This window comes from Kogia breviceps, chromosome 3 (genome assembly GCF_026419965.1).
Source record: "Kogia breviceps isolate mKogBre1 chromosome 3, mKogBre1 haplotype 1, whole genome shotgun sequence".
Taxonomy (NCBI): domain Eukaryota; kingdom Metazoa; phylum Chordata; class Mammalia; order Artiodactyla; family Physeteridae; genus Kogia; species Kogia breviceps.
This window is the reverse complement of record NC_081312.1, coordinates 53,393,143-53,417,752: the sequence shown is the minus strand read 5'-3', so window position 1 is coordinate 53,417,752 and position 24,610 is coordinate 53,393,143. Positions and strand designations below refer to the sequence as shown.

The following is a 24,610-nucleotide window of genomic DNA, read 5'->3' as shown; positions in this document are numbered from 1 at the left end:
AAGAACCCCCAAAATTCTTAGAAATATTAGGGAGGCAGGCTAGGAAACATCCCATAATTAATTGTAGGGCTCAAATCATTTTTATAAAGTTTATGTTGAGAGAATAAAAATGAAGTGAGAGAATTGAAATAAAACTTTTATACATTCATATTTATATCTATCAATATTGGTGAATTCAAATGTAAAAATATATACTGAACATATATGGCTGTCAGGACAAAGCATAATTTGCTAAAACCACACCCCTCTTCTGTGCTCATATGGTACCTGTTATATAACTTACGTTAAAAGTTTTTGTCTGGTTCTACATTATGTTATTATATTACTTGGCATACAGACTACTTTTTTTTATTTGAAAACTTCCCTTAGTCTAGCACAAAAATTGATAGGTTATCAGTAAATATTTATTGACTGAATTGGATTAAAGCTTCCCCATTTGAATACTGATTAAAGTGAAAACAAGGAAAAGAGAAACAGTTTCATTGCCTTGGAAAAGAATGAAGCATTTAGTAATAAACATATATAAGCCAGGAGTCAAAACAATGCCAGTGTTTGTTTGAGTTTATAAGGTAGGAAGAATAGTCATTGTTTTGAATGAAACACAGGAAAAAGGAAGTATACAAAACAGTCATGGTGAGGCATAAATGATACACTACAAGTAAATGTTCTTCTGTAATTTGGCTTTATTTTTTTATGTCATTTTATTGTTATTGTTATCTTTTAATTTTTGTTTTAACAATGTATAAAGGGATTTGGAACAATGAATATTTTATATGGAGAAATAAAGTCAAATTATTTATTTGGCAAAAGAGATGAAACACTTCCAAAAACTAGCATCTTATCTACATTGAATTTATGTAGCATTACTATTGCTAAAAGGGAGAGAACATACACTTCTATTCCTATTAGTTTTAGTATATTCAGGTGAATAAAGAATCTTTATTTGAATTTTATAGACAGATTAACCCCAACTTTTCAGGCCCACATTCAACATTAAAGCTGAAAATTCAAGGCACTGATATTTTGATATCAAGTATCAACAAACAGTATGCATATTCAGATAATCACATCTATTTTTTTTTTCATTTAGGAGAATCTATCTAACAATCATATGAATCAACACATCAGTGTTAAGTAATTCTGTAGATGAACTAACTAAAGTATGAAATATTAAATTATTGGAGCCTATAGTTGGGGGTTATAAGATCACATATGATTCTTAAGAAACACTGGTTTATTTACTCATCAATGTGAAAACCCAAGAATTATGGCCAAGCTACAAATTGTGACCATGTGTATTCCATAACATGGGATGGCTTGGTGCTCATCTTCAGGAGTATGAAGAAAGGAAAAGATCAAGAATTTTTCATGTAGAATTCTAGAGAAAACCAGTCTGATTATTTAAAACAGAGAGTGGCAAGGTATGTTCCATCTTCAAACAAGGAGCAATAGGCTCAAATTATGAACACCTAAAAGTAAATATGTATGATGTGTGTGTGTGTGTGTATACATATGGGGAGGGGAGAGAAGATGACAAGGGGTGGGGGGAGGAAAAGACAGACAAACAGGCAGACTTTCTGAAGGTAAGACTCTTCCAAAGCTACCTAAGAAAATAATCATGTTTTCCCAAGACTATTGGAGGAAACTTGACACATTTTTTGTAGTGTTGTCACATGATTTACTACATGCTATTTTGGGTGTAGCCCAAGGTCAAAATGACTATTTCAATTAAAATATTTTTCAAATCCAGACAAATACAATGTGTATGCTGAAGAAATTTGTATTTTCTTTTTCTTTTTTTTAACCCAATGAAGTCATACATTTAAAATACTGGAAGCAGAACTTCTTTTTAACAGATTGTTCTATTAAAAAAGACTTGGGAACTTCTCAAAAATAAATACACTTGCTAAAGCCAACAGGTAATCTAATTTTAAAATTAGGCACTTGACATAAAATCACTTTTGAGAGAGAAGTACTAATTTTCAAGCTACCATACATTTTCATTGCTTTGTAAAATTTATCTTCTTTACAGATAAGCTGCAAAGGATACCTACATAGAAACAGACATACACACAAAAATAAAATGATTTAATTTGATTTACCAAGTATTCTGGTGTTATGTTTTTCAAGAAGGAACCAGACAGTAGATCCAAAGTCTGTAAACATAAGTAATTGTAAAATAACACATATTTCTATGCACGATGTTTGGACTAGTATATGCATCCAGTACTGTATCTAGTGACCATTGTTATTATAAAATGAAGTTAATCATAATTTATTAAAAAAGGGGAAAGGTTCAGATAAAATTCACAAGGCAAGATTTTTAATAAACTTTTAAAATTTTAACTTATCAGGCAGTGAAATCTTGTAATTATATGTACCAAGAATGCCTTTCAGTAAGATTTCAAACACACTGTACTCTCTAGATGCAAGAGATGCAAAACAGCCAAGCACATATAATTATAGGTGCCTCTAGTCTCCAAGTTATCTTTTCTTAAAAATTTTTTACTCTCATCTTTCACTTAGAATAGACATCTGAATTATTTTAACCCTGGGTATTTATGTGATGAAATGTTTTAATCCATGTATCTTTTAAATTCAAGTATGTAGTTTCTAGGAGATTCCTGAAATGGTTACTGGAATATGTGTTTTCTGTGATATATGCATTAACTGTAATGGTTTGTTGGTAACAATTTGAAACTTCAAGAATACTAAGAGATCATCTTACTAAGTTCTTCATTTGCATAAGAAACTGGTAGTAGAGACTGAGACAAGTCACACAATTTAAAATGTCACTGCTAGAATTAGAGCTCAGTGCCAGATTTAGAATCTATCCTACGATTTATAGTCTATTTCTCCCCTATTCCAGAGTATACCCATATTCATAGTTATAGTAAAAACTATGTGTAGTGTTATATTTCCATTAACAAAACTGTAACTGAAAAACATGGCCAAAGTCAGGAGTACATATTTCAAATATTCATTAACGAATGCATTTACTGATCTAGGCTCTTTTGGAAGAAGTAATTATGATTCATAAAGGGAAGAGCTTATACTCTAATGAGAAAGAGACAGAAAAAAAGGGAGAGAGAACAGAGACATGCATGTATAGATATAATAAATAGATACAGATAAAATCTATATCTATATTTATACCTATATCAATTAGTAGTTGGAAGGTTGACATTACTAAGAACAGAAAAAGGGTCAGATTTACAGGATAAAAAGATTACACATAGCTGGAGGTTTTGGAGGATACCATTAGAGAAAAGGCATTTGACTGTTGCTTTGAAGGTGGTAAAGAGTGAGCTCATAGAGGTGACTCTAAGGATATTTATGACAGAGGAAATGAAATTACAAAAAGCACCAAGTTCAAAAGTGCACAGGATAATGAACTGTTCACCTTGACTGGAATATGGTATATGATCTCAGAGAAGGGTGAAGGATCTTGTTTTCCAGTTTAGGAGTCTGAACATTGAATCACAGGTAATGAGTAATCATATAGAGTCTTTGAACAGAGAGAGAACAATCAATGCTTGCATTCATGCCTTTGCGTGAATTTGGCTTGGTTATCCAAGCCAAGCAAATCATGTCCCATTGGAGTTAATCCTTGATGAGAGGCAAAAGAGGGCAAGTTTGTTTGTTTGTTTGTGTGTTTCAGGTGTAGCTGGAAATAATGAGAACCACTAAATAAAGCAAACAGAATGGAGCTAATGGTTGAGAAGAAGGCAACATTTAAGCTCCTGAAACCCACTATATTTTCTTGTCCATAAAAGACAAGAATTTTCTATCACTTTCATCTGACAGTGTTCCTGCTCATAAAGAAACATTCATCCAACATCAATGTTCTGAGAGGAAAGGGAAGATCAGAGGTGGGGAAAAATAGTAGGAGTTTCTTGCAGGAGATAAAAGGGCCTCCCTTTGAAAATGACAGTTCGACTAGAGAGGCAGGAATGAATTCAGAGATGTTTTGAGAAATAACAGCTAATATTTAGGAAGTACTATCTATGTGTCAAACACTGGGCTAAACACGTCTCAGGCATCATCTAATTTAATCCTTGGATAAATCTATGATACAATGAAAATAAATCTCCATTATGACAGATATAAAAAACAAATACTGAGAGAAATTATGGTTAAAGTAGCCAAGCTGGAATTTAAATCACATGTCTAATTTCAGAATCCAATATTCTAATTTTTAGATGCATATGGGGAAAAAGGGAAGATAGAATAGTGACTCTAATATTGGTAACAGAGAGGAGAGAGATCCTTTAAGGTGGGACAGGGAATTCAAGAGGAGAAAAATAATTAAGGGGAATAATTATAAAGTTTAATTTCAGTCACATTAGATTTTAGAATTCATCAGGAAACTAAGTGGGAATTTCACAGAAGCTGGCTGAATGTCTCAGATATAAATGTGGGGAATCTGCACAACAGTGATGGCTTAAGTCATTATATTGCCAAGTGAGAGAGTGCAGAGTAAGAGAACAATAGGACCAAAGCCTGATTTGGAGAAAGGAAGGATAAACAGCAATAAACACATGACTGGAAGGTAAAAACAAAACTAGCACACGTACGGCATCATAAAAGACAAAGAAGAAGAATGCATTAACAGTAATGAGTGTTCACTCAATAAACATGCCCTCTTCATGGAGCCAACATTGAGTTAGATAGATATGCATCACATGTATTTATCTCTCTCTACATATTTGCATAACGTGCATCTATATCTATTTATACGTGTGATTGATTGATACATTTGTATCTTAGGGTTTGAAGTCAGCCCTTAAAGCAAAAACTTCATATACTCAGATTGCTTATATTTTTAACTGAATAAAAAAGTGCTATATTTATCATCTTATATTGTACACAAAGCAGTTAGTTTATATTTAAGAACATGTATTTCAAACACTACGATCACCAGGGAAAATACTGACACTGAGAAGCAGAAAGAAACTAAGAACAACTGAAGAAATGTCAGATTACTTCTGCCATTACATCCATACATTTCAATGCAAATAATTTAAATGCTAAGAAATTGTGTCTCATTTTTCTTAAATATTTTTCAACTTCCTGCTTAATTTTGAACATTTTCTTCCCCTTATCAATTTTGTATGTTTAAATCCCTCTTAAATTTAAGAAAGATACTCAAGCTACATAATTTTCTTTTCAAGAAAAACAATAATTTTAATTCATTGAGAAACAATATTAAAGAACAAAGTCCATGTATTCACTAATTTTCAAGAACATTATTTGACTTTTTTCTCTTTGGAAATGGTTTGTAATTCGAAGAAAGTAATTTCCACATTTAAAATAAGTCTAATAAGTGTGAAATCAATGGATAATTTCTTTCAAATTCACAGTGCGTGGTCAGCGTAAGTTTCAAAGTCTCCTTTTGAAGAACTTTTGCTTTTGCCTACTAGGATCTTTAGGGCTTCAAGGAAATACACGTTTGCCAGAAAAAAGAAATTCAAAAGATGATCAAAATGATCCATGAATAAAATACAGCTACTTCCTCCCAAACCCAGATACAGAGCCGAAAGACCAACAAAGAGAGAACATAAGCACAGGAGTACACAGAAAATGAGTCAAAAAGCAAGTTAAGAGAAAAAAGGTAAGGTATATTAGAAACATACTTGCATAATATACATAACTGTAATTATTACAACCAAATGAAGAAAAATACTAGAGCAAAAGAATTACTAAGAAAGTTTAACATGGCAGATGAAGAGAGTAGATGAATTTGAAAAACTGAAAAAAAAAAAATTCCCTCCTGCATGAGAATCTGACCTTTTAAAGTTCCAGCTGTGCTCTCCGTGAAAAGGGAAGAATGTCAGCTATGATTTTAGGCAACATTTCTGTATTAAATTGATTCTGGATTGAGAGGAGTGTTAATATTGAATAGGAAGACATTAACTTCAAGCTTAGTATATAGTTAGTGACTCTTGTAGCTTCAGGGACTCTGGAAGTTATACCTATAGGTTTGTTACAAGAGACATAGAGACGTTGGTTCCTGTGGGGCAGAGGATTCTGCCAGAGTTCCAATCTCCAAATTACATAGATCTTGTCTCCTTATATATGAGCCATCGTCTAGGCAGAGGTTCCCAACTTGGGATAATTTTGCCCATCAGAAACTCTTAGCAACATCTGGAGATATTTTTATTGTCATGACACGAGGGAGGGGCATGCTACTGGCATCTCAAGATTAGAGGCCAGGGACACCTCCAAAGATCCTAACATTAACAAGATAGCCCCCACACACAACAGAAAATTCCATTTTGGGCAGAATAATTCCCTGTTGGGAGTTCTATGTGTTTGAGATATTTAGCAGCACCTCTGGCCTCTACGCAGCAGATGCCAGTGGTATCCCTCCTTCCCCAATTATGACAATCAAAAATGTTTTCAGAATTTTCAAGTGTCCCCAGAAGTAGGGATGGGAGGACATGCTGGCAAGCTGTGGTTCCTGTCTTGTATCTGCAAAGTGAATTTGATTCCATATGTGTCTACAGTAACCCCACGAGTTTGAATGTAGTTGAACCAAGAAAACCCTCTGGTAGGTTATATAATAGAGGAGTTCACTACTAGGTTAAAAGTTATTAACATAATATAATATAGTATAATATAACCCCAAATAATATAATATATGCAAAAATCTTTGGCTGGTATTAAATATTAAAATATGATATTGGATCAAACAATTGATAATAAATAAAGATAAAATTGCTAACAACATGTAAGCTAAAATTCTATATGAACAATATTTGCAAATGGATTAAACTTTGGTAACTGTGTCTCTCTTGCTGTAGAGATAGGAAATCACATCTTCCTTTCACAATACTGGCCTTTGATTTCTCACTTCCTGATGATTTTATCATGCACTGACTGAAGTGCCTTTTTTCCATTCAATTTGTTACATTGTTACCTAACTTCTGAAATGCTTGTGCTTTTTTTCCTAACTGGAGAGTCATGTCTTTTGCATACCTTATGTTTTCCTCTGCACTAAACATTTCATAGTGTGTTATATTTATAAAATAAATTGATCAAGTCACAAGCACATTCATGGGATATATTATTGTAAACCTCTATGTGTGATTTACTTTAATGGTTTATTATCATTACCTTTTTATTTTCAGAGGAGAAAAGCACAGTGTTTAGACAATTTATAGACAATAAATTCTACATTTGGGAAGAATACATTTATTTTTGGATGAGAGATAAATCCTTTTTTAACTAAGAAAGATTAAAAAGGCACAGGTTTTTGTAGTTACACATATATATTTACAAACATGTTTATGTTCACCTCTCTTAGGGAATATATTTCCATAAAGTGAGGAAGGGGGAAGGAAAGAAGACCCAGGGAAAGAGGCAACATAAACCTTCTTCATTCAAAATACATTTAATCTAATCACATATCTGAAGGCTTTCAAGGGAGAAAATGATCTTTTCAGTATCATGGAAATACTACAATCATCTTAAATTCATTTCTGCACAACAAGGGTGGGCAGAAGTACTTAGCTGACAACATCAATAAACAAAAACTTGTCTGAGTTAAGTTGTCAATACTTTTAATCATTCTGTTTAAGCTGGCTGGTCCCTATCTCACTTCTTTGCATAGATGTTGAAAATAAAACTATTAATGAAAGGGTTTTTTTCTAAATATTCAACTACAGTTGTATCCACATTAAGATAGAAGTAGAAATGGAACCAGGGGAAAAATTATGCATGTATTTTCTTTACAAGATGCATATACTTGACAAACCGATCCTCTTTCCAGGTAATCTGTGATCCATGGCTCAGTTAAGACATCTTGTCTGTGCTCTACATTGAGAAGCTCTTTAGAATGGGGGAGTTTCTATTGTCTTTGACAATTTTCTTAGATTAAATACCCTGCTGTATTCTCTGAAAGAGTGAGAAACAGGGAGAAAGGGAATAGCCCAGGAAGGCAGGAGCAGTTCAGCTAAAGTATATTCATCATAAAGACTCTGCAAAATATCATATTCACTTGGGAAGTTCAAATTTCAAATATTCAAGAGGAACATAAAAATAAAATGTTTAAACAAATCTGTTTTCAATGCAGCTCCATTATAATTTCTCATTAAATCCGCTGGGAAATGAGGTGAAGTATATTTATATGACATATTGACTTGAAATAAAAATTTTGGAGTTTATTTTATACAGTTTAAATTATACACCATCGTATACGGCTACTGTTTCTTCTTTTTAAAGAAAAGAACTTAACTACCTAGGGGTGGGGAAGGTAGGATGGGAAAAAATAGCACAAATATTAATGTTTTCAAAATATTAACACTGCCTCAATGTTCAGTTGATTAATGTTTCTAATAACTGCTGCAAACATCCAAAGAACAAATATGACCACTTAATTCAAATAAAGGAACAGTGTGTAATAAATGCTGAGCTCTATTTAATAATCATTAATGTTAAAATATGAAAAATGAATGCTTAAAATATTAAGTATTTTCTTAGTAAACGTAAAAGCTTTCCCCAACCTACATTCAGTTGAGAAGATAAAATTTAAAATTTCTTATTATCAGAGGTTTAGCTTTAAACTTTTCCCAAGTACAGAGACCCTGGAAATGGATCAGTTAATCAAGAATCTACCAATTTTACAACTGCTGTGGTCCTAGAAATGTAGGAGTTGCTTAGGCCCACAAAGTGCTTAAGTTATAGTAGGAATGGATCAACAGTCGTTAGAAAAAAAAAAAAAGAAAATAGTAAGCAGTAAAATGGGGTATAGGAGCAATAATTTACAAGAAAATGGATTCTTTACATTAAAATATACCAGAAATGATATATTAAAATGATAATCATAATTTCAATTTTGTGCTGCATGGTGAGCAATGTTCTAGTTGCTTTGCAAAATTATTTCTAATAAATGTTAATTGAAAATGGAAAACGTTTATCTTTTCTTGGAAACAGAAAACTAAAGCTCAGAGAAATTAAGATATTGGACAAGGGCCATATATATAGTATTAAATTAACACTCAAACTAATTCTATAAGCAATAGTAAAGAGAGTTTTGATGAAGGCAACAGTGAAATAATAACCAATGATTTTGAAAGAAGTTTATCATCTAATATGTATGCTCAAAATGAAGTTTTGCTTTGAAGTTCTAACTTGTGCAGACTAAATGCCAGTGTCCACAGGGCTATCAAGGAGGTCCCTCTTCTCAGTCACCAAGGGGCTTCCTAAAGAGGGAAGACTGAGGCAAGACTTAAATGGTGAAAAAGAATGGAAGAGTTGGTGGGAACAGGAGAAGGGAGGAATAGGAATCTATTACAGAGGCAACACCAAATTACCATGTCTATGAGGCTAAGAAGAGATGGGATGAATTAATACAAAAAAAAAAAAAAAAAGGAACACTTCTGAATAAGTAGAGCATTCTAGGCTATACCAGAAGGCATTTTATTGTTCTTTTAAGTTAAAATTCTTATCCATTCACTTATAAATTCCTTTGGATAGCCTTTAACATCCTCCTGTGTGAATATGGCAAACTGCTTCCTTGTTTCCTCTTTAATCAATATTTACCTCTTATATTATTAGCTTATAATAGTCTCTTATATTAGCTTTAGATCAATCTCTAGTCACAATATTTGCAGAGTAATTTTGCTTTTGAAAAAATTCAAAAAGTAGTTATACTTGCTCAACACATTCATTCTGTATATCTCAACACTACAGAAAATTACTCAGTAATTCATTTAACAATAGTGAGCATATCTATTACATTACATTCCAATCTATCTTTAATTTTCTTTTTCTTTATAAGGTCCATGGTGTTCTGCTTTGGTTGAATATTCATTTTGATTGAAAGTAATAATCATACACACTTCACTAAATTACTTGAGAAAAAGAGTAAGCGATAAAGCTCTGATATATGGCTCCCTCCTCTTCACAAAATTCAGTCTTGCTCTGGAAATAGGTGAGGAACATGGGGTCTTTCAATAGCTCTGATTATTTTCTTTCATAATTTTTATTCATTTGGTAAATAGAAATTATAAGTAAAGGGTGCATGAAATTTCATTTGATGGCAGCTGAAAGATGGTTACTTAATACATTTTAACATTATTATCAGTCTTTGTTTTTTTAGTGTGTATTTTATATTTTATAACAGAAATATCTTATCTTTACTTGTAGGTACAATAAATGTATCTATACATAATAAAGCTTTTAATATAAAACTAACATCCAATACAGTATTTATCTTCTTCACCTGATTTTCAAGGAAATGTACTTCAAAATACACTCAACTTCTCTAAAAGATTTTACTAGTGCTTTGAGATAAAATCATTTAAAGTATAGCTTTTATTAAAAATAAAATGTTACAGTTTATGAAATTAAAATCACAGTATGTAATATGTATTCATCTATAATACAAATATAAGAAAGAGCAATAATTTCTTTTAGGAAGACAATAGGCATATCTTAGTTTCTTCATTTAATATGTGAATATATTCTTCCAATGGCATTTTTATTTCATCGATATTCAAATGATCAGTATTCTACTGATGAATTTAAAAATAACTTTTACTACTGCTATTTTGTTTAGGAAATTGTTCTAGTTTTGTTCAATAAGCTCTATACATACTATAAATTTTAAATGATATTAATCAATTAACCTATCCAACATTTTTATTTTCAGTGATTCTATCCTAATACTGCTTCACATAAAAATAAGCAAGAAAGCTAAAAGGACTGTTATACATTTTCAAAAACATATAAATGAAATTAAATTAAATAGTGGCTGAATATTTAAAGGTCTGTTAAAAACTCTACAATATACGTTCATCTAGCATTTTTGAAAAATTTAGATGAATTTTAAACCACTATTTTTCAAAATCTTATATTTGCAACTTCCTATTCTGCTCTATATCATTTGTAGTAATTGGCAATCATAGCAATTAAAAATATTATAAAATAAACCTTCAGCTTTCAAGGAATGAGCAATGTGCACAAAAATTTAACAATTTAAACCGTTTCATTATGGTGATTAAGCTACTCTTAATAAGATATAAAATGCTGTAAGATACCTCTAGGCTTCTGTCACTTGTTAAATCTTTATCCACACATTTTAAGAAGAAAATTAATTGGAGATAGTAAATAATTGAAAAAGTTTTAATAAAAGAACTGCTCTATTATTTTAACACATGGGCTAAGAATAAATCTCATTTGAAGATTCAGAACATTAAATTAAATGTACTGTTCAACTTTTTTATGTAATATGAAAGCATTTATACTATTTATATTTAGGTCCTTAAACCTACACTCATCAAAGGCCTACTACAATTTCTTCTTTGGTCCTTCAATCCTTTTAATTAGTTATTGTTTAACTGGACACAACTAAAACTTAATGAGAAAAAAAAATGTCTTAGAGACACATTTGTTTTTGTTTCTTATTTATTATAACCATCTCTGTTTCATTCTTTTATATTTCAAAATTGATTAATTATATATAAATATATATGGTTATGTATACATATTGTGAGTGCATATATATACATATTTTGTCCTAGAATAGACTGTCCTACAATTTGCCAGTGTAATAACCATTTTAAGAAAGGAGATCTTAATAAACTAAAGTGTAGAGTTCAAGTGCTGAAAAGTGTCTTATAAGGGTTAGAATAATTGACATCTTCTCCCTTCACACACTTGGATGTTTTCAACTATCAAACTATTAGGCAAGAAACCTTCAAGATGGCAGAAGAGTAAGACGTGGAGATCACCTTCCTCACAACAAATACCTCAGAAATACATCTACATGTGGGACAACTCCTACAGAACACCTACTGAACGCTGGCAGAAGACCTCAGACTTTCCAAAAGGCAAGAAACTCCCCACAAACCTGGGTAGGGCAAAGGAAAAAACAAAGACAAAAGAATAGGGATGAGACCTGCACCACTGGGAGGGAGCTGTGAAGGAGGAAAAGATTCCACACACTAGAAGCCCCTTCACTGGCGGAGACAGAGGGTGGTGGGAGGAAAGCTTCAGAGCCACAGAGGACAGTGCAGCAACAGGGGTGCAGAGGGCAAAGCAGAGAAATTCCTGCATAGCGGATTGGTGCTGACCAGCACTCATCAGCCAAAGAGGCTTGTCTGCTCATCTGCCAGGACGGGTAGGGGCTGGGAGCTGAGGCTCAGGCTTCGGAGGTCAGATCCCATGGAGAGGACTGGGGGTGGCTGCATGAACACAGCCTGAAGGGGGATAGTGCGCCACAGCTAGCTGGGAGGGAGTCCAGGAAAAGGTCTGGAACTGCCTAAGAGGCAAGAGAACATTGTTTCAGGGTGTGCTAGGACAGGGGATTAAGAGCGCCACCTAAACCAGCTCCAGAGAGAGGCACAAGCCGCAGCTATCAGCGTGGACCCCAGAGACAGGCATGAAATGCTAAGGCTGCTGCTGCAGCCACCAAGAAGCCCGTGTACAAGCATAGGTCACTACCCACACCTCCCCTCCTGGGAGCCAGTACAGCCTGCCGCTACCAGGGTCCTGTGATCCAGGAACAACATCCCCAGGAGAACACACCGGGCCTTAGGCTGTTGCAACATCATACTGGCCTCTGCCACCACAGGCTCACCCCGCATTCCGCAAAGCTCCCTACCCCCAGCCTGAGTGGGCTAGAGCCCTCTAATCAGCTGCTCCTTTAACCATGTCCTGTCTGGGTGGGGAACAGATTCCCTCAGGCGACCTACACACAGAGGTGGGGCAAATCCAAAGCTGAACCCCAGGAGCTGTGCAAACAAAGAAGATAAGGGAAATCTCTTCCAGCAGCCACAGGAGCAGTGGATTAAATCTCCACAATCAACTTGATGTACCCTGTATCTGTGGAATACCTGAACAGAAAATGAATCATCCCAAAATTGAGGCATTGGACTCTGGGAGCAATGATATATGTATTTTTTTTCCTTTTTCTCTTTTTGTGAGTGTGTATGTGTATACTTCTGTGTGTGATTTTGTCTGTATAGCTTTGCTTTTACCATTTATCCTAGGGTTCTGTCTGTCCATTATTTTTATTTCATTATTATTTTTTTAAGTATAGTTTTTAGCGCTTGTTATCATTGGTGGATGTTTTTTGGTTTGGTTGCTCTCTTCTTTCTTTCTCTTTCTCACTTTTATTCCGAGCCATGTGGCTGACAGGGTCTTTGTGCTTTGGCTCGGTGTCAGGTCTGTGCCTCTGAGGTGGGAGATCCGAGTTCAGGATATTGGTCCACCAGAGACCTCCTGGCTCCATGTAATATCAAACAGCAAAAGCTCTCAAAGAGACCTTCATCTCAATGCTAAGACCCAGCTCCACTCAACGACCATCAACCTACAGTGCTGGACACTCTATGTCAAACAACTAGCAAGACAGAAACACAACCCCACCCATTAGCAGAGAGGCTGCCTAAAATCATAATAACATCACAGAAACCCCAAAACACAACACCGCATGCAGTCCTTCTCACCAGAAAGAAAAGATCTAGCTTCATCCTCCAGAAGACAGGCAACCTCCACCAGGAAGACTACACAACCCACTGAACCAAACTTAGCGACTGGGGGCAGACACCAAAAACAACGGGAGTTACGAACCTGCAGCCTGCGAAAAGGAGACCCCAAACACAGTAACTTAAGCAAAATGAGAGGACAGAGAAACACACAGCAGAAAAAGGAGCAAGGTAAAAACCCACCAGACCAAACAAATGAAGAGGAAATAGGCAATCTACCTGAAAAAGAATTCAGACCAATGATAGTAAAATGATCCAAAATCTTGGAAATAGAATGGAGAATATACAAGAAACATTTACCAAGGAACTAGAAGAACTAAATAGCAAACAAACAATGATGAACAGCACAATAAATGAAATTAAAACTTTTCTAGAAGGAATCATTAGTAGAATAACTGAAGCAAAAGAACGGGTAAGTGATCTGGAAGATAAAATAGTGGAAATAACTACTGCAGAGCAGAATAAAAAGAATGAAAAGAATTGAGGACAGTCTCAGAGGCATCTGGGGCAATATTAAATGCACCAATATTCAAATTATAGGGGCCCCAGAAGAAGAAGAGGAAAAGAAAGGGACTGAGAAAATATTTGAAGAGATTATAGTTGAAAACTTCCCTAATATGGGAGAGGAAATAGTTAATCAAGTCCAGGAAGCACAGAGAGTCCCATACAGGATAAATCCAAGGAGAAACACACCAAGACACATATTAATCAAAATATCAAAAATTAAACACAAAGAAAAAATAGTAAAAGCAGCAAGGGAAAAACAACAAATAACATACACGGGAATCCCCATAAAGTTAACAGCTGATCATCCAGCACAAACTCTGCAAGCCAGAAAGGAGTGGCAGGACATATTTAAAGTGATGAAAGGGAAAAACCTACAACCAAGATTACTCTACCCAGCAAGGATCTCATTCACATTTGACAGAGAAATTAAAACCTTTACAGACAAGCAAAAGCTAAGAGAAATCTGCATCAAAAAACCAGCTTTACAACAAATGCTAAAGAAACTTCTCTAGGCAGGAAATACAAGAGAAGGAAAAGACCTACAACAGCAAACCCAAAACAATTAAGAAAATGGTAATAGGAACATACATATTGATAATTATCTTAAATGTAAATGGATTAAATGCTCCAACCAAAAAACACAGATTGGCTGAATGGATCCAAACACAAGACCCATATATATGCTGTCTACAAGAGACCCACTTCAGACCTAAGGACACATACAGCAGAAAGTGAGGGATGGAAAATGATATTCCATGCAAATGGATATCAAAAGAGAGCTGGAGTAGCAATTCTCATATCAGACAAAATAGACTTAAAAATAAAGACTATTACAAAGAGACAAAGAAGGAAACTACCTAATGATCAAGGGATCAATCCAAGAAGAAGATATAAGAACTGTAAATATTTATGCACCCACATAGGAGCACCTCAATACATAAGGCAAATGCTACAGCCATAAAAGGGGAAATCGACAGTAACACAGTCATAGTAGGGGATGTTAACACCCCACTTTCACCATGGACAGATCATCCAAAATGAAAATAAATAAGGAAACACAAGCTTTAAATGATACATTAAACAAGATGGACTTAATTGATATTTATAGGACATTCCATCCAAAAACAACAGAATACACTTTCTTCTCAAGTGCTCATGGACCATTCTCCAAGATAGATCATATATTGTGTCACAAATCAAGCCTTGGTAAATTTAAGAAAATTGAAATCGTATTAGGTATCTTTTCTGACCACAATGCGATGACACTAGATATTAATTACAGGAAAAAAACTGTAAAAAGACAAACACATGGAGGCTAAACAATACATTACTTAGGGCTTCCCTGGTGGCGCAGTGGTTGAGAATCCACCTGCCGATGCAGGGGACACGGGTTCGTGCCCCGGCCCGGGAAGATCCCACATGCTGCAGAGTGGCTGGGCCCATGAGCCATGGCCACTGAGCCTACGCGTCCGGAGCCTGGGCTCCGCAATGGGAGAGGCCACAACAGTGAGAGGCCCGTGTACCACAAAAAGCAAACAAACAAACAAACAAACAAAAACCAATACATTACTTAATAACCAAGAGATCACTGAAGAAATCAAAAAATACCTAGAAACAAATGGCAATGAAAAAATGACAACCCAAAACCTATGCGACACAGCAAAAGCGGTTCTAGGAGGGAAGTTTATAGCAATACAATCCTACCTCAAGAAACATCTCAAATAAACAACCTAACCTTACACCTAAAGCAATTAGAGAAAGAAGAACAAAAAAACCCCAAAGTTAGCAGAAGGAAAGAAATCATGATGATCAGGTCAGAAATAAATGAAAAAGAAATAAAGGAAACAATAGCAAAGGTCAATAAAACCAAAAGCTGATTCTTTGATAAGATAAGGAAAATTGATAAACCATTAGCCAGACTAATCAAGAAAAAAAGGGAGAAGACTCAAATCAACAGAATTAGAAATGAAAAAAAAAAAAAGAAGTAACAACCGACACTGCAGAAATACAAAAGATCATGAGAGATTACTACAAGCAACTATATGCCAATAAAATAGACAACCTGGAAGAAATGGACAAATTCTTAGAAAACCACAACCTTTTGAGACTGAACCAGGAAGAAATAGAAAATATAAACAGACCAATCACAAGCACTGAAATTGAAACTGTGATTAAAAATCTTCCAACAGGGCTTCCCTGGTGGCGCAGTGGTTGGGAATCCGCCTGCCGATGCAGGGGACACGGGTTCGAGCCCTGGTCTGGGAGGATCCCATATGCCGCGGAGCGGCTGGGCCCGTGAGCCATGGCCACTGAGCCTGCGCGTCCGGAGCCTGTGCTCCGCAACGGGAGAGGCCACAACAGTGAGAGGCCCGCGTAGCACAAAGAAAAAAAAAAAAAAAAAAAAAAAAAAAAGAATATAAAAATCTTCCAACAAACAACAGCCCAGGACCAGATGGCTTCACAGGTGAATTCTATCAAACATTTAGAGAAGAGCTAACACCTATCCTTCTCAAACTCTTCCAAAATATAGCAGAGGGTGGAACACTCCCAAACTCATTCTATGAGGCCACCATCACCCTGATACCAAAACCAGACAAAGATACTACAAAAACAGAAAATTACAGACCAATATCACTCATGAATACAGATGCAAAAATCCTCAACAAAATACTAGTAAACAGAATCCAAAAACATATTAAAAGGATCATACATCATGATCAAGTGGGATTTATCCCAGGGATGCAAGGAGTCTTCAATATACGCAAATCAATGTGATACACCATATTAACAAATTGAAGAATAAAAACCATAGGATCATCTCAATAGATGCAGAAAAATCTTTTGACAAAATTCAACACCCATTTATGATAAAAACTCTCCAGAAAGTGGGCATAGAGGGAAACTTCATCAACATAATAAAGGCCATATATGACAAACCCACAGCAAACATCATTCTCAATGGTGAAAAATGGAAAGCATTTCCTCTAAGATCAGGAACAAGACAAGGATGTCCACCTAACCGCTGTTATTCAACATATGTTTGGAAATCCTAGCCTTGGCAATCAGAGAAGAAAAAGAAAGAAAAGGAATACAAATTGCAAAAGAAGAAGTAAAACTGTCACTGTTTGCAGATGACATACTACTATACATAGAGAATCCTAAAGATGCCACCAGAAAACTACTCGAGCTAATCAATGAATTTGGTAAAGTTGCAGGACACAAAATCAATGCACAGAAATCTCTTGCATTCCTATACACTAATGATGATAATCTGAAAGAGAAATTAAGTAAACACTCCCATTTACCATTGCAACAAAAAGAATAAAATACCTAGGAATAAACCTTCCTAGGGAGACAAAAGAACTGTATGCAGAAAATTATAGGACACTGATGAAACAAATTAAAGATGATACAAACAGATGGAGAGATATGCTATATTCTTGGATTGGAAGAATCAACATTGTGAAAATGACTATACTACCCAAAGCAATCTACACATTCAATGCAATCCCTATCAAACTACCAATGTCATTTTTCATAGAACTAGAACAAAAATTTCACAATTTTTATGGAAACACAAAAGGCCCCAAATAGCCACAGCAATCTTGAGAAAGAAAAACAGAGCTGGAGGTATCAGGCTCCCTGACTTCAGACTATACTACAAAGCTCCAGTATCCTTGGGATGCAGATCTTTTTCTCTACATTAAATGAACTCAGCTTTGCCTGTCTATTGATGGCTTTCAGTCAGTTACATCCTTGTGACATTAGAGACAACTGTGTCAGTATTTATCTTCATGTGCTATTATAGGATTGAATTTTAAGTTCTTGTGCTGAACTTATTATCTATGAAATTTATTAGGAAGCAAAAAAAAAAAAAAAAGGAAATTTAGCTTGTCAGTAGAATCCTGAAAGTTAGTATATTCTATGGAGATAAGATAGCCTGGTTCTTGAAGCTTCAATTTAAAATTTCCTAGATCCAGCGGATTTCATAGCTTCCCCAGAGAGTGTGAGCCGGGTGAAAACGAATTGCCCTGTGGCTTTAGGAACACTGAAGCTTGGTGCATCACTCCGGAAGAAGCACACAATCCTGTGATTAACAGTACTAATGAGGTGCTCCAAACTGTATCAATTTCCTCTGTGGTTACCTGAGTATGTCTCTTATTTTCTGGAGAATTAAGGAGAGGTTTCATTAAAAAAAAAATTTTCTTTTTCTTTCTGAAACCTGTTTTCATGTAAACCTCCTACCCATGAGCTTATTATCATGAGTATGATGGCCAGTGAGGAAAACATGTAATATTAAACTGTGGAATGGAACTTGCCACCTAAAAGCTGCATTCTTTAGAGATAAAACTAGTAATCAATTGGAAATCAGCCAAGATATTTGACAAATATAAGTTTGCATATTTATAGGATAAACAGCAGACTGAAATCTGGGTTTCTAAAGAACAGGGACAGGGAATGGTTAAGCAGCATCCAGAACATTGCTCCTCTCACCACTCATACTCCTCATACATAAGTGCATGTGTTGTTACCTGCCCCAAACATAATCTTTCCATATCTCAATTATCCTTCCAAATTTAAAGTCAGATAATCTAATCTGCCAGCATCCTTAAGTCTTATATAAAAATAGACATTTTCTACTAATTGCTATTTTCCAAGTTACAGAAGAACCACAGAAAGAAAACAACATCATTGTTTATTGAAGTGTATAGCTTCATCTACTTCATTCTTTTTCTTGAAGACTTTGCCACCATGTAGTTAACAAATAATACATCAACTAAAATGTACAGCAACACTCCTGGAGTTTGAACAGATTGTATTTAGTTTGCTTCTTCTCTTTAATAATATCCACACTACCTGCTATCCAAAATACCAGGGCATCAACCTCTAATAACCCAACACCAGTGACGTTGTTAAACTTCTTAATATCATGAATTTAGGTATGTTTAATACTAAAAGCAAATACAAAGCACAGTATGTCTGCATTTTTTTGTTAGAACTCTAACAGAGATTTCATTGAAAATAGTTAAAAATCTATCATATTCAGCTCTCACAGTTAAACAATTATCTGTGGAGAAAGTCAAGCAAAACTTTAGCTCCTAATATCTGCCTGAATTATCTATATATTACTAGATAATAATGTAATCTACTTTTACAACTTTAGATTGCACACAGCATTGCAATGATTAGGTCTCCACAATTTAAGCAAAGGGATGCCTTGAAATAGGTGGAAATTTGGGCAAAGGACACGCAATTGCTGAAGCAGAAACATAAACTATGAAAACAAAAGAGTATTACAATCTGAATTAGCAATTACTTCCAATCTCCATTTTGCTTCATTGCACATGGCCAGTATTTAACCATTAGGCTTGTTGATTCTTTGGCATTAACCAATGACATAACACCATCATAATCATCACACACACACTAACACAATTCTTTTCCATTAGTGTGTATTAGTTCAAGTAATAGGCAGACTTAGGGAAATTATAGTTTAAATTGGGTAGCAATAATGTAGAAATATTGTTTACTAATCCAATTCCAAAAATCACCTCATTTTCTTCCCTTATCCCCCCAGTCTCGAAACACATTGAAAAAAAATGTACTTACACTGCACGATGAGCTGCACCAAGGCTTCTCTTGGTTTCACGTTAAATCCATTGTACTGGCTGGTCTGACATCGGTACATTCCTGACATTTCCCTAGATACATTCACAATCCTCAGTGTTCCATCATAACTCTCCATTTGCATTGACCCATCAGGCATTGCAACTTCTTTATCCGCTCTAGACCAAAGGATGATGGGTTTAGGTTTTCCAGTTACTTGACACTGCAGTTCTATTGTGTCTCCTTCTCTGGTGACCAAAGGTGATTTTTCCTGTGGAACAGTCAGATTGGGTGGAACTTGAAATGGGAAAAAGAAAATTTTTCAAGGTTAGTATGTACTGGTAAAGCATACTCAAACACAGAAAAGCATAAGGAAACAACTGCTGGTTGAAGATGTGTGACAATTCAGATGACAAAAATTAGAGACCTTGGGGATAAGTGGCACTTACCCTCACTTAAAATAATTCTAAATTGTTTTCATAGAACTTTCTCAAATGAGTATTCAGACATTAGCAAAATAAATAAAGCATTACATTGGAACACACGAATGTTCAACATAAGAACAATCTACTCAATGACTTGTCATTATCAGCCATTAACTGGGTCTTTAATATCTGCATTTCACAGAAGAGTGATCTTACTTGCTGAGGTAAGATTTAGCTTTTCAGTCTTCTGCTTCCTATGCTGTTATCTCTTATCCAAGGATGCTATAAGAAAGGGATAAGAGACATTATAGACTTAGCAGGCACAGTAAATGCAATAGGAAAGAGAAAAAGAACCTCTGATATAAAACCAGAAGTTCTAAATTTGGTTTAGAAACTGTTGCCAAACTGCTAAGGTTTAGGATTCATTCTCTCCCTCGAGGAAGTGAAATGGAACAACTGACTACAATGTCACACTCTGACAATCCAGTGTACTCTTCTTTCTGACTTTTAATATTATTTGACATTTTAATTTCAAATGATTTCACTTTAAGATTTTGAGATCACTGTAAATAGTTTGTCATTATTCTGCCATGATTTCTGTAAAATTAATTTTAAATGAGTTTTCAAAAATATATTTCAATAATCTAAGAATTTAATTTTCTTAAGTAAAGCTAATTTTTGATTTTACTGAAGATATTTATGAGGAAATTAGATTGATTTTACAGGAACTTACCTTACTGTGCTGGAATATATTTATGTTAGGGTTTGGTGAAAAATGAACTAATAAGAGGCAAGTACTACTCAATGAGTTTTCCTACAAACAATATCACCTGTTCCACTGGAAGACTTTTACTTCTCATACAAATGTGTATGAATTCAAAAGTATTTATGCAATAGGGCATCTATCAAAAAAGCATGGGCTAAATTAGAATGGCAGGATAAGAATAACCAGAAATATATGAATAATTCTATCCTTGTGATAAATGTTATATGCTTCCCCTCTTTGGAGTTAATACTGAATATGGACAAAAAGGCAAAGGTTTTATACTCTCTTCTAGCATTACTGTGCTCCACTGCCCAGGAACAAAAACAAATATAATTAATTTTTAAAGTACTTTTCAACTAATGGTGAAATGTTGTTCCTCTTTATTACACATAGAGAAAAATAAATTTAAGTACAAAGTGATACGAGAATTAGTTATCTTGTTATTTAAATATCTTCATGTCTTTTTCATTTAATTCCTTCATTAACTTCTAATTTAAAAAAACAAAGTAAATAATGCTAGCATCTTAGAAATCAGAAAATACGAAACATTAACCACTACCTTCTTGAAGTAGATATATATATATATTCTAGGAATTGGCATTAACAAAAAACATGTTTAAAAATGGCTGCATTTTAAAAACCTACATGATTAGATAATTTACTCTTGTAAAAATAAACAACTAAATAATTTAGTTAGATAATTTGTTCTTTTTGAAGTGAACCACCAGGGAATGATGCAATTCTAAATAAGCATCATCTAGTAACAATAGAATTGAAAGAAGCTGCAGTGTTTATTCACCCTCCATGAGAAAGGACACAGAATAACAGCAATAACCTCAGCATTTAACATTAATTATGCTCCTATTGTGTGCCAGGCATAGTTAGGGATTTTACATTTTCATTAATTCTCATGACAACCCAGGATCAAATATTTAATATTAAAATTTAACAAATGAGAACACTGAGAATGAGAGGTTAAATACTTTGAACAGAACTCAGATTGAGGCCAGTTTATAGCATGTGGCCAATGTAGAGATATGAACCCTGAAGCAGGCTCCAGTAAAGTATGGTGTCTGGAATGAATAACTTGAGTTAGTAATGGACTCCTCTTGCTCATAATTAGTCTGTTCTTATGGACAAACTGGAGCAATTTTACCTGCCCATCTCTTGGTTACTGTCTCAGGGACAATAAAAAAGAGTCAAGGTAGAAATGCGAGGGAGTAAATAACACATATGTTGCAAATTACCTTATCTATCTGTCTTATATCTTATATGTCTATTTTAAATATCTGTATCTACCTGTATGAGAATAATTCCTGTATATAAGTCAAAACTTCTTATAAGATATACCACTCCAAATAAATATCCAAATTATGATACATTTATGTGAAATAAATGAAAAGAAATTATACATTAAAAGATTATTTAATGGAATGTTATTATTTGAAATCAGAAGATTTCATCTCTTCCAAAAACAAACCACATGACCTTGGCCAAGCTTAAGCACTCTGAGTATGAATTTCTTCATTTTTGAAACTAAGAATTTATACTCGGGCTTCCCTGGTGGCGCAGTGGTTGAGAATCCGCCCGCTGATGCATGGGACACGGGTTCTTGCCCCGATCTGGGAAGATCCCACATGCTGCGGAGCGGCTGGGCCCGTGAGCCATGGCCGCTGGGCCTGCGAGTCCGGAGCCTGTGCTCCGCAACGGGAGAGGCCACAACAGTGAGGTCCGCATACCACAAAAAAAAAAAAAAAAAAAAAAAAAAAAAAAAAAAAAAGAATTTATACTTTACCAGCTCCAAGGTTATTAGTGTTCTGACTATAGGAACAAACAGTAAAAAGTTAAAGATAGAAGTGGGGCTAATAATAAGTATCTATTTCCTAACTTAATAAGATGAATATTCAAAGATTTTATTACGTTAGGCCAGTCTAACAAAAATAGATCCTTGATTAGCTATATTAAGTTTATCATGCTAGATAGTTCAAAAACTCCCTTGTTAGTGTATGTTATTCATTTGTTAGATAAACTTTTCTCCCTATGTAATCAAAATTATATAAATGTAAACCTCAGTTTCAATCTAGGTAAGTTACAAGTTGATTTTTAAATAAATTTGCTCATTTTAAAATAAACACCAAAGCCTAATTAAAATAAAGTTTATTTTCCATCTCTTCCATGAGGCTTTTTAAATCTTGATTTCAGAGTTAACCCTTTCTTTGCAACTTTCTTGGACAAGATCTTAAAACTTGTCATAGTTTTTAGAGACTTCTCTCTCTCTCTCTCTCCACATTAAATTTTCCATTCTCTAGAATGCTCTAAATTATTATCATAATTTTTCTGTCAGAAGATTTTGTTTGTTCTCATGAATATCTCTCTGTTTTGCATGTTTATAATGTGAACTGTAACTTTACCCCAAGGTTCTTCCAGTCAATGATTATTGCAGCCTACTACTATTTTCCAAAAGTCTTGCAAATCCCCAAACCTGAGCACTATTTATTTCTTGACTTAGTTGTTAGTTAATTATCAGGACACTTGATCTGCTAATTAAAAACAATAGACTTTTCTTTGTTTCACCATCTTCTAACTCACCACTTCCAATCAGCAGCTTTGGTTTCTCTATCAAAAATATCTCTCATATCAGCCTATTTCTTTTCATGGCTATAGGCAGCTTTCTTAGTATAAGTCATCCTTATTTCTTCTTGTGACAGTGTCCTAAGTGGTCTTTCTGCTGCCAGTTTAATTCTTCTAGGCCTCCTGCTTTGGTGTCATAAACTTTATCATCATAAATAAAATTATGTTCCTGTAACTATGAAAAACTTCAATCCTCAATGAGTGTGCTCATCAAAATACTGCTTTAATTAAAAAAAATAATAATTGAAAACAGCCTGACCGATTAACTAAAAAATATCATGGTACAGTCACATAATAGATTATGATGCAGCCTTTTTAAATGATGATGTAATAGACCCACATTTATTGACAAATATATTTATATTGTTAAGCAAGAAAAACATGCTAGTGAGTAGCATGAATAGCTACAACCACTATTAAAAAGTGAGTAAAACATGTTACTGAGCAGTATGTACAGTATCACATTTTTATATAAAAAAAGACATATGCTGACTGATAACAGAGTTTCTTAAAGGGAGAATATACATGATTCATCTTTATACTTGAAGCATCCCACACTCTATTTTACACATAATAGGAACTCAGTAAAAATGTTTATACCAAACAGTGAAGCAGTTGAGCACTGATTTATGGAAGAGAACAAGATTTACATGTGGAAAAATGCAGATGAAAAGAAAGCCCAGAAGGAACTATACCAAAACACTAACAGTGGTTTTCTCTGAGTGTGGGATTATTGGTAAATTTGTTGTTTTGTATATTGTTCATTTTTCATTCTTCTACAATATGTGCTATGCATATTAGCATATCATAGTCTTCAAGAAGCCCAGAGAAAATTAAAATGTTAATGCAAACTATTATCCAAAGCTCATTTGATGAAAACTCCACTTTTTAATAACAAAAAGTGTATCACTCCGGACATGGTATTCTAGAAACATAGTCTTAGAAATGCTCCTCTAGAATCACTCACTCCTACAACACTCATCACTTACAGTTTCACTGACTAGTGAACCTCAGGGCCCTTGCAGTTCTTTCCTGTATTTGGCAAGTCAGGCCCTTGTCTTCTAGCACCCCCTACCTGCCCTGTGTGTTGAGATTCAGTTCAAAGTTACCACTTATGTGATGATACTTTGCCTACCCCTAGGCTGAATTTGTTGCTCACTCTTCTTGACTACATATTACGT

At 34.5% G+C, this 24,610-nt stretch overlaps 1 protein-coding gene across 7 annotated transcripts in view; it reads right to left on the bottom strand.

Moving 5' to 3' along the window:
- Positions 1–24,610, bottom strand: part of MDGA2 (MAM domain containing glycosylphosphatidylinositol anchor 2) — an 819,485-nt gene that overhangs the window by 164,119 nt on the left and 630,756 nt on the right. For all 7 annotated transcript variants that reach the window (XM_059056743.2, XM_067028497.1, XM_067028498.1 and 4 more), the window contains one exon: positions 19,611–19,904. In XM_059056743.2, the coding sequence (XP_058912726.1) occupies positions 19,611–19,904 (294 nt within the window). The remainder of the gene's footprint in view (positions 1–19,610; positions 19,905–24,610) is intronic.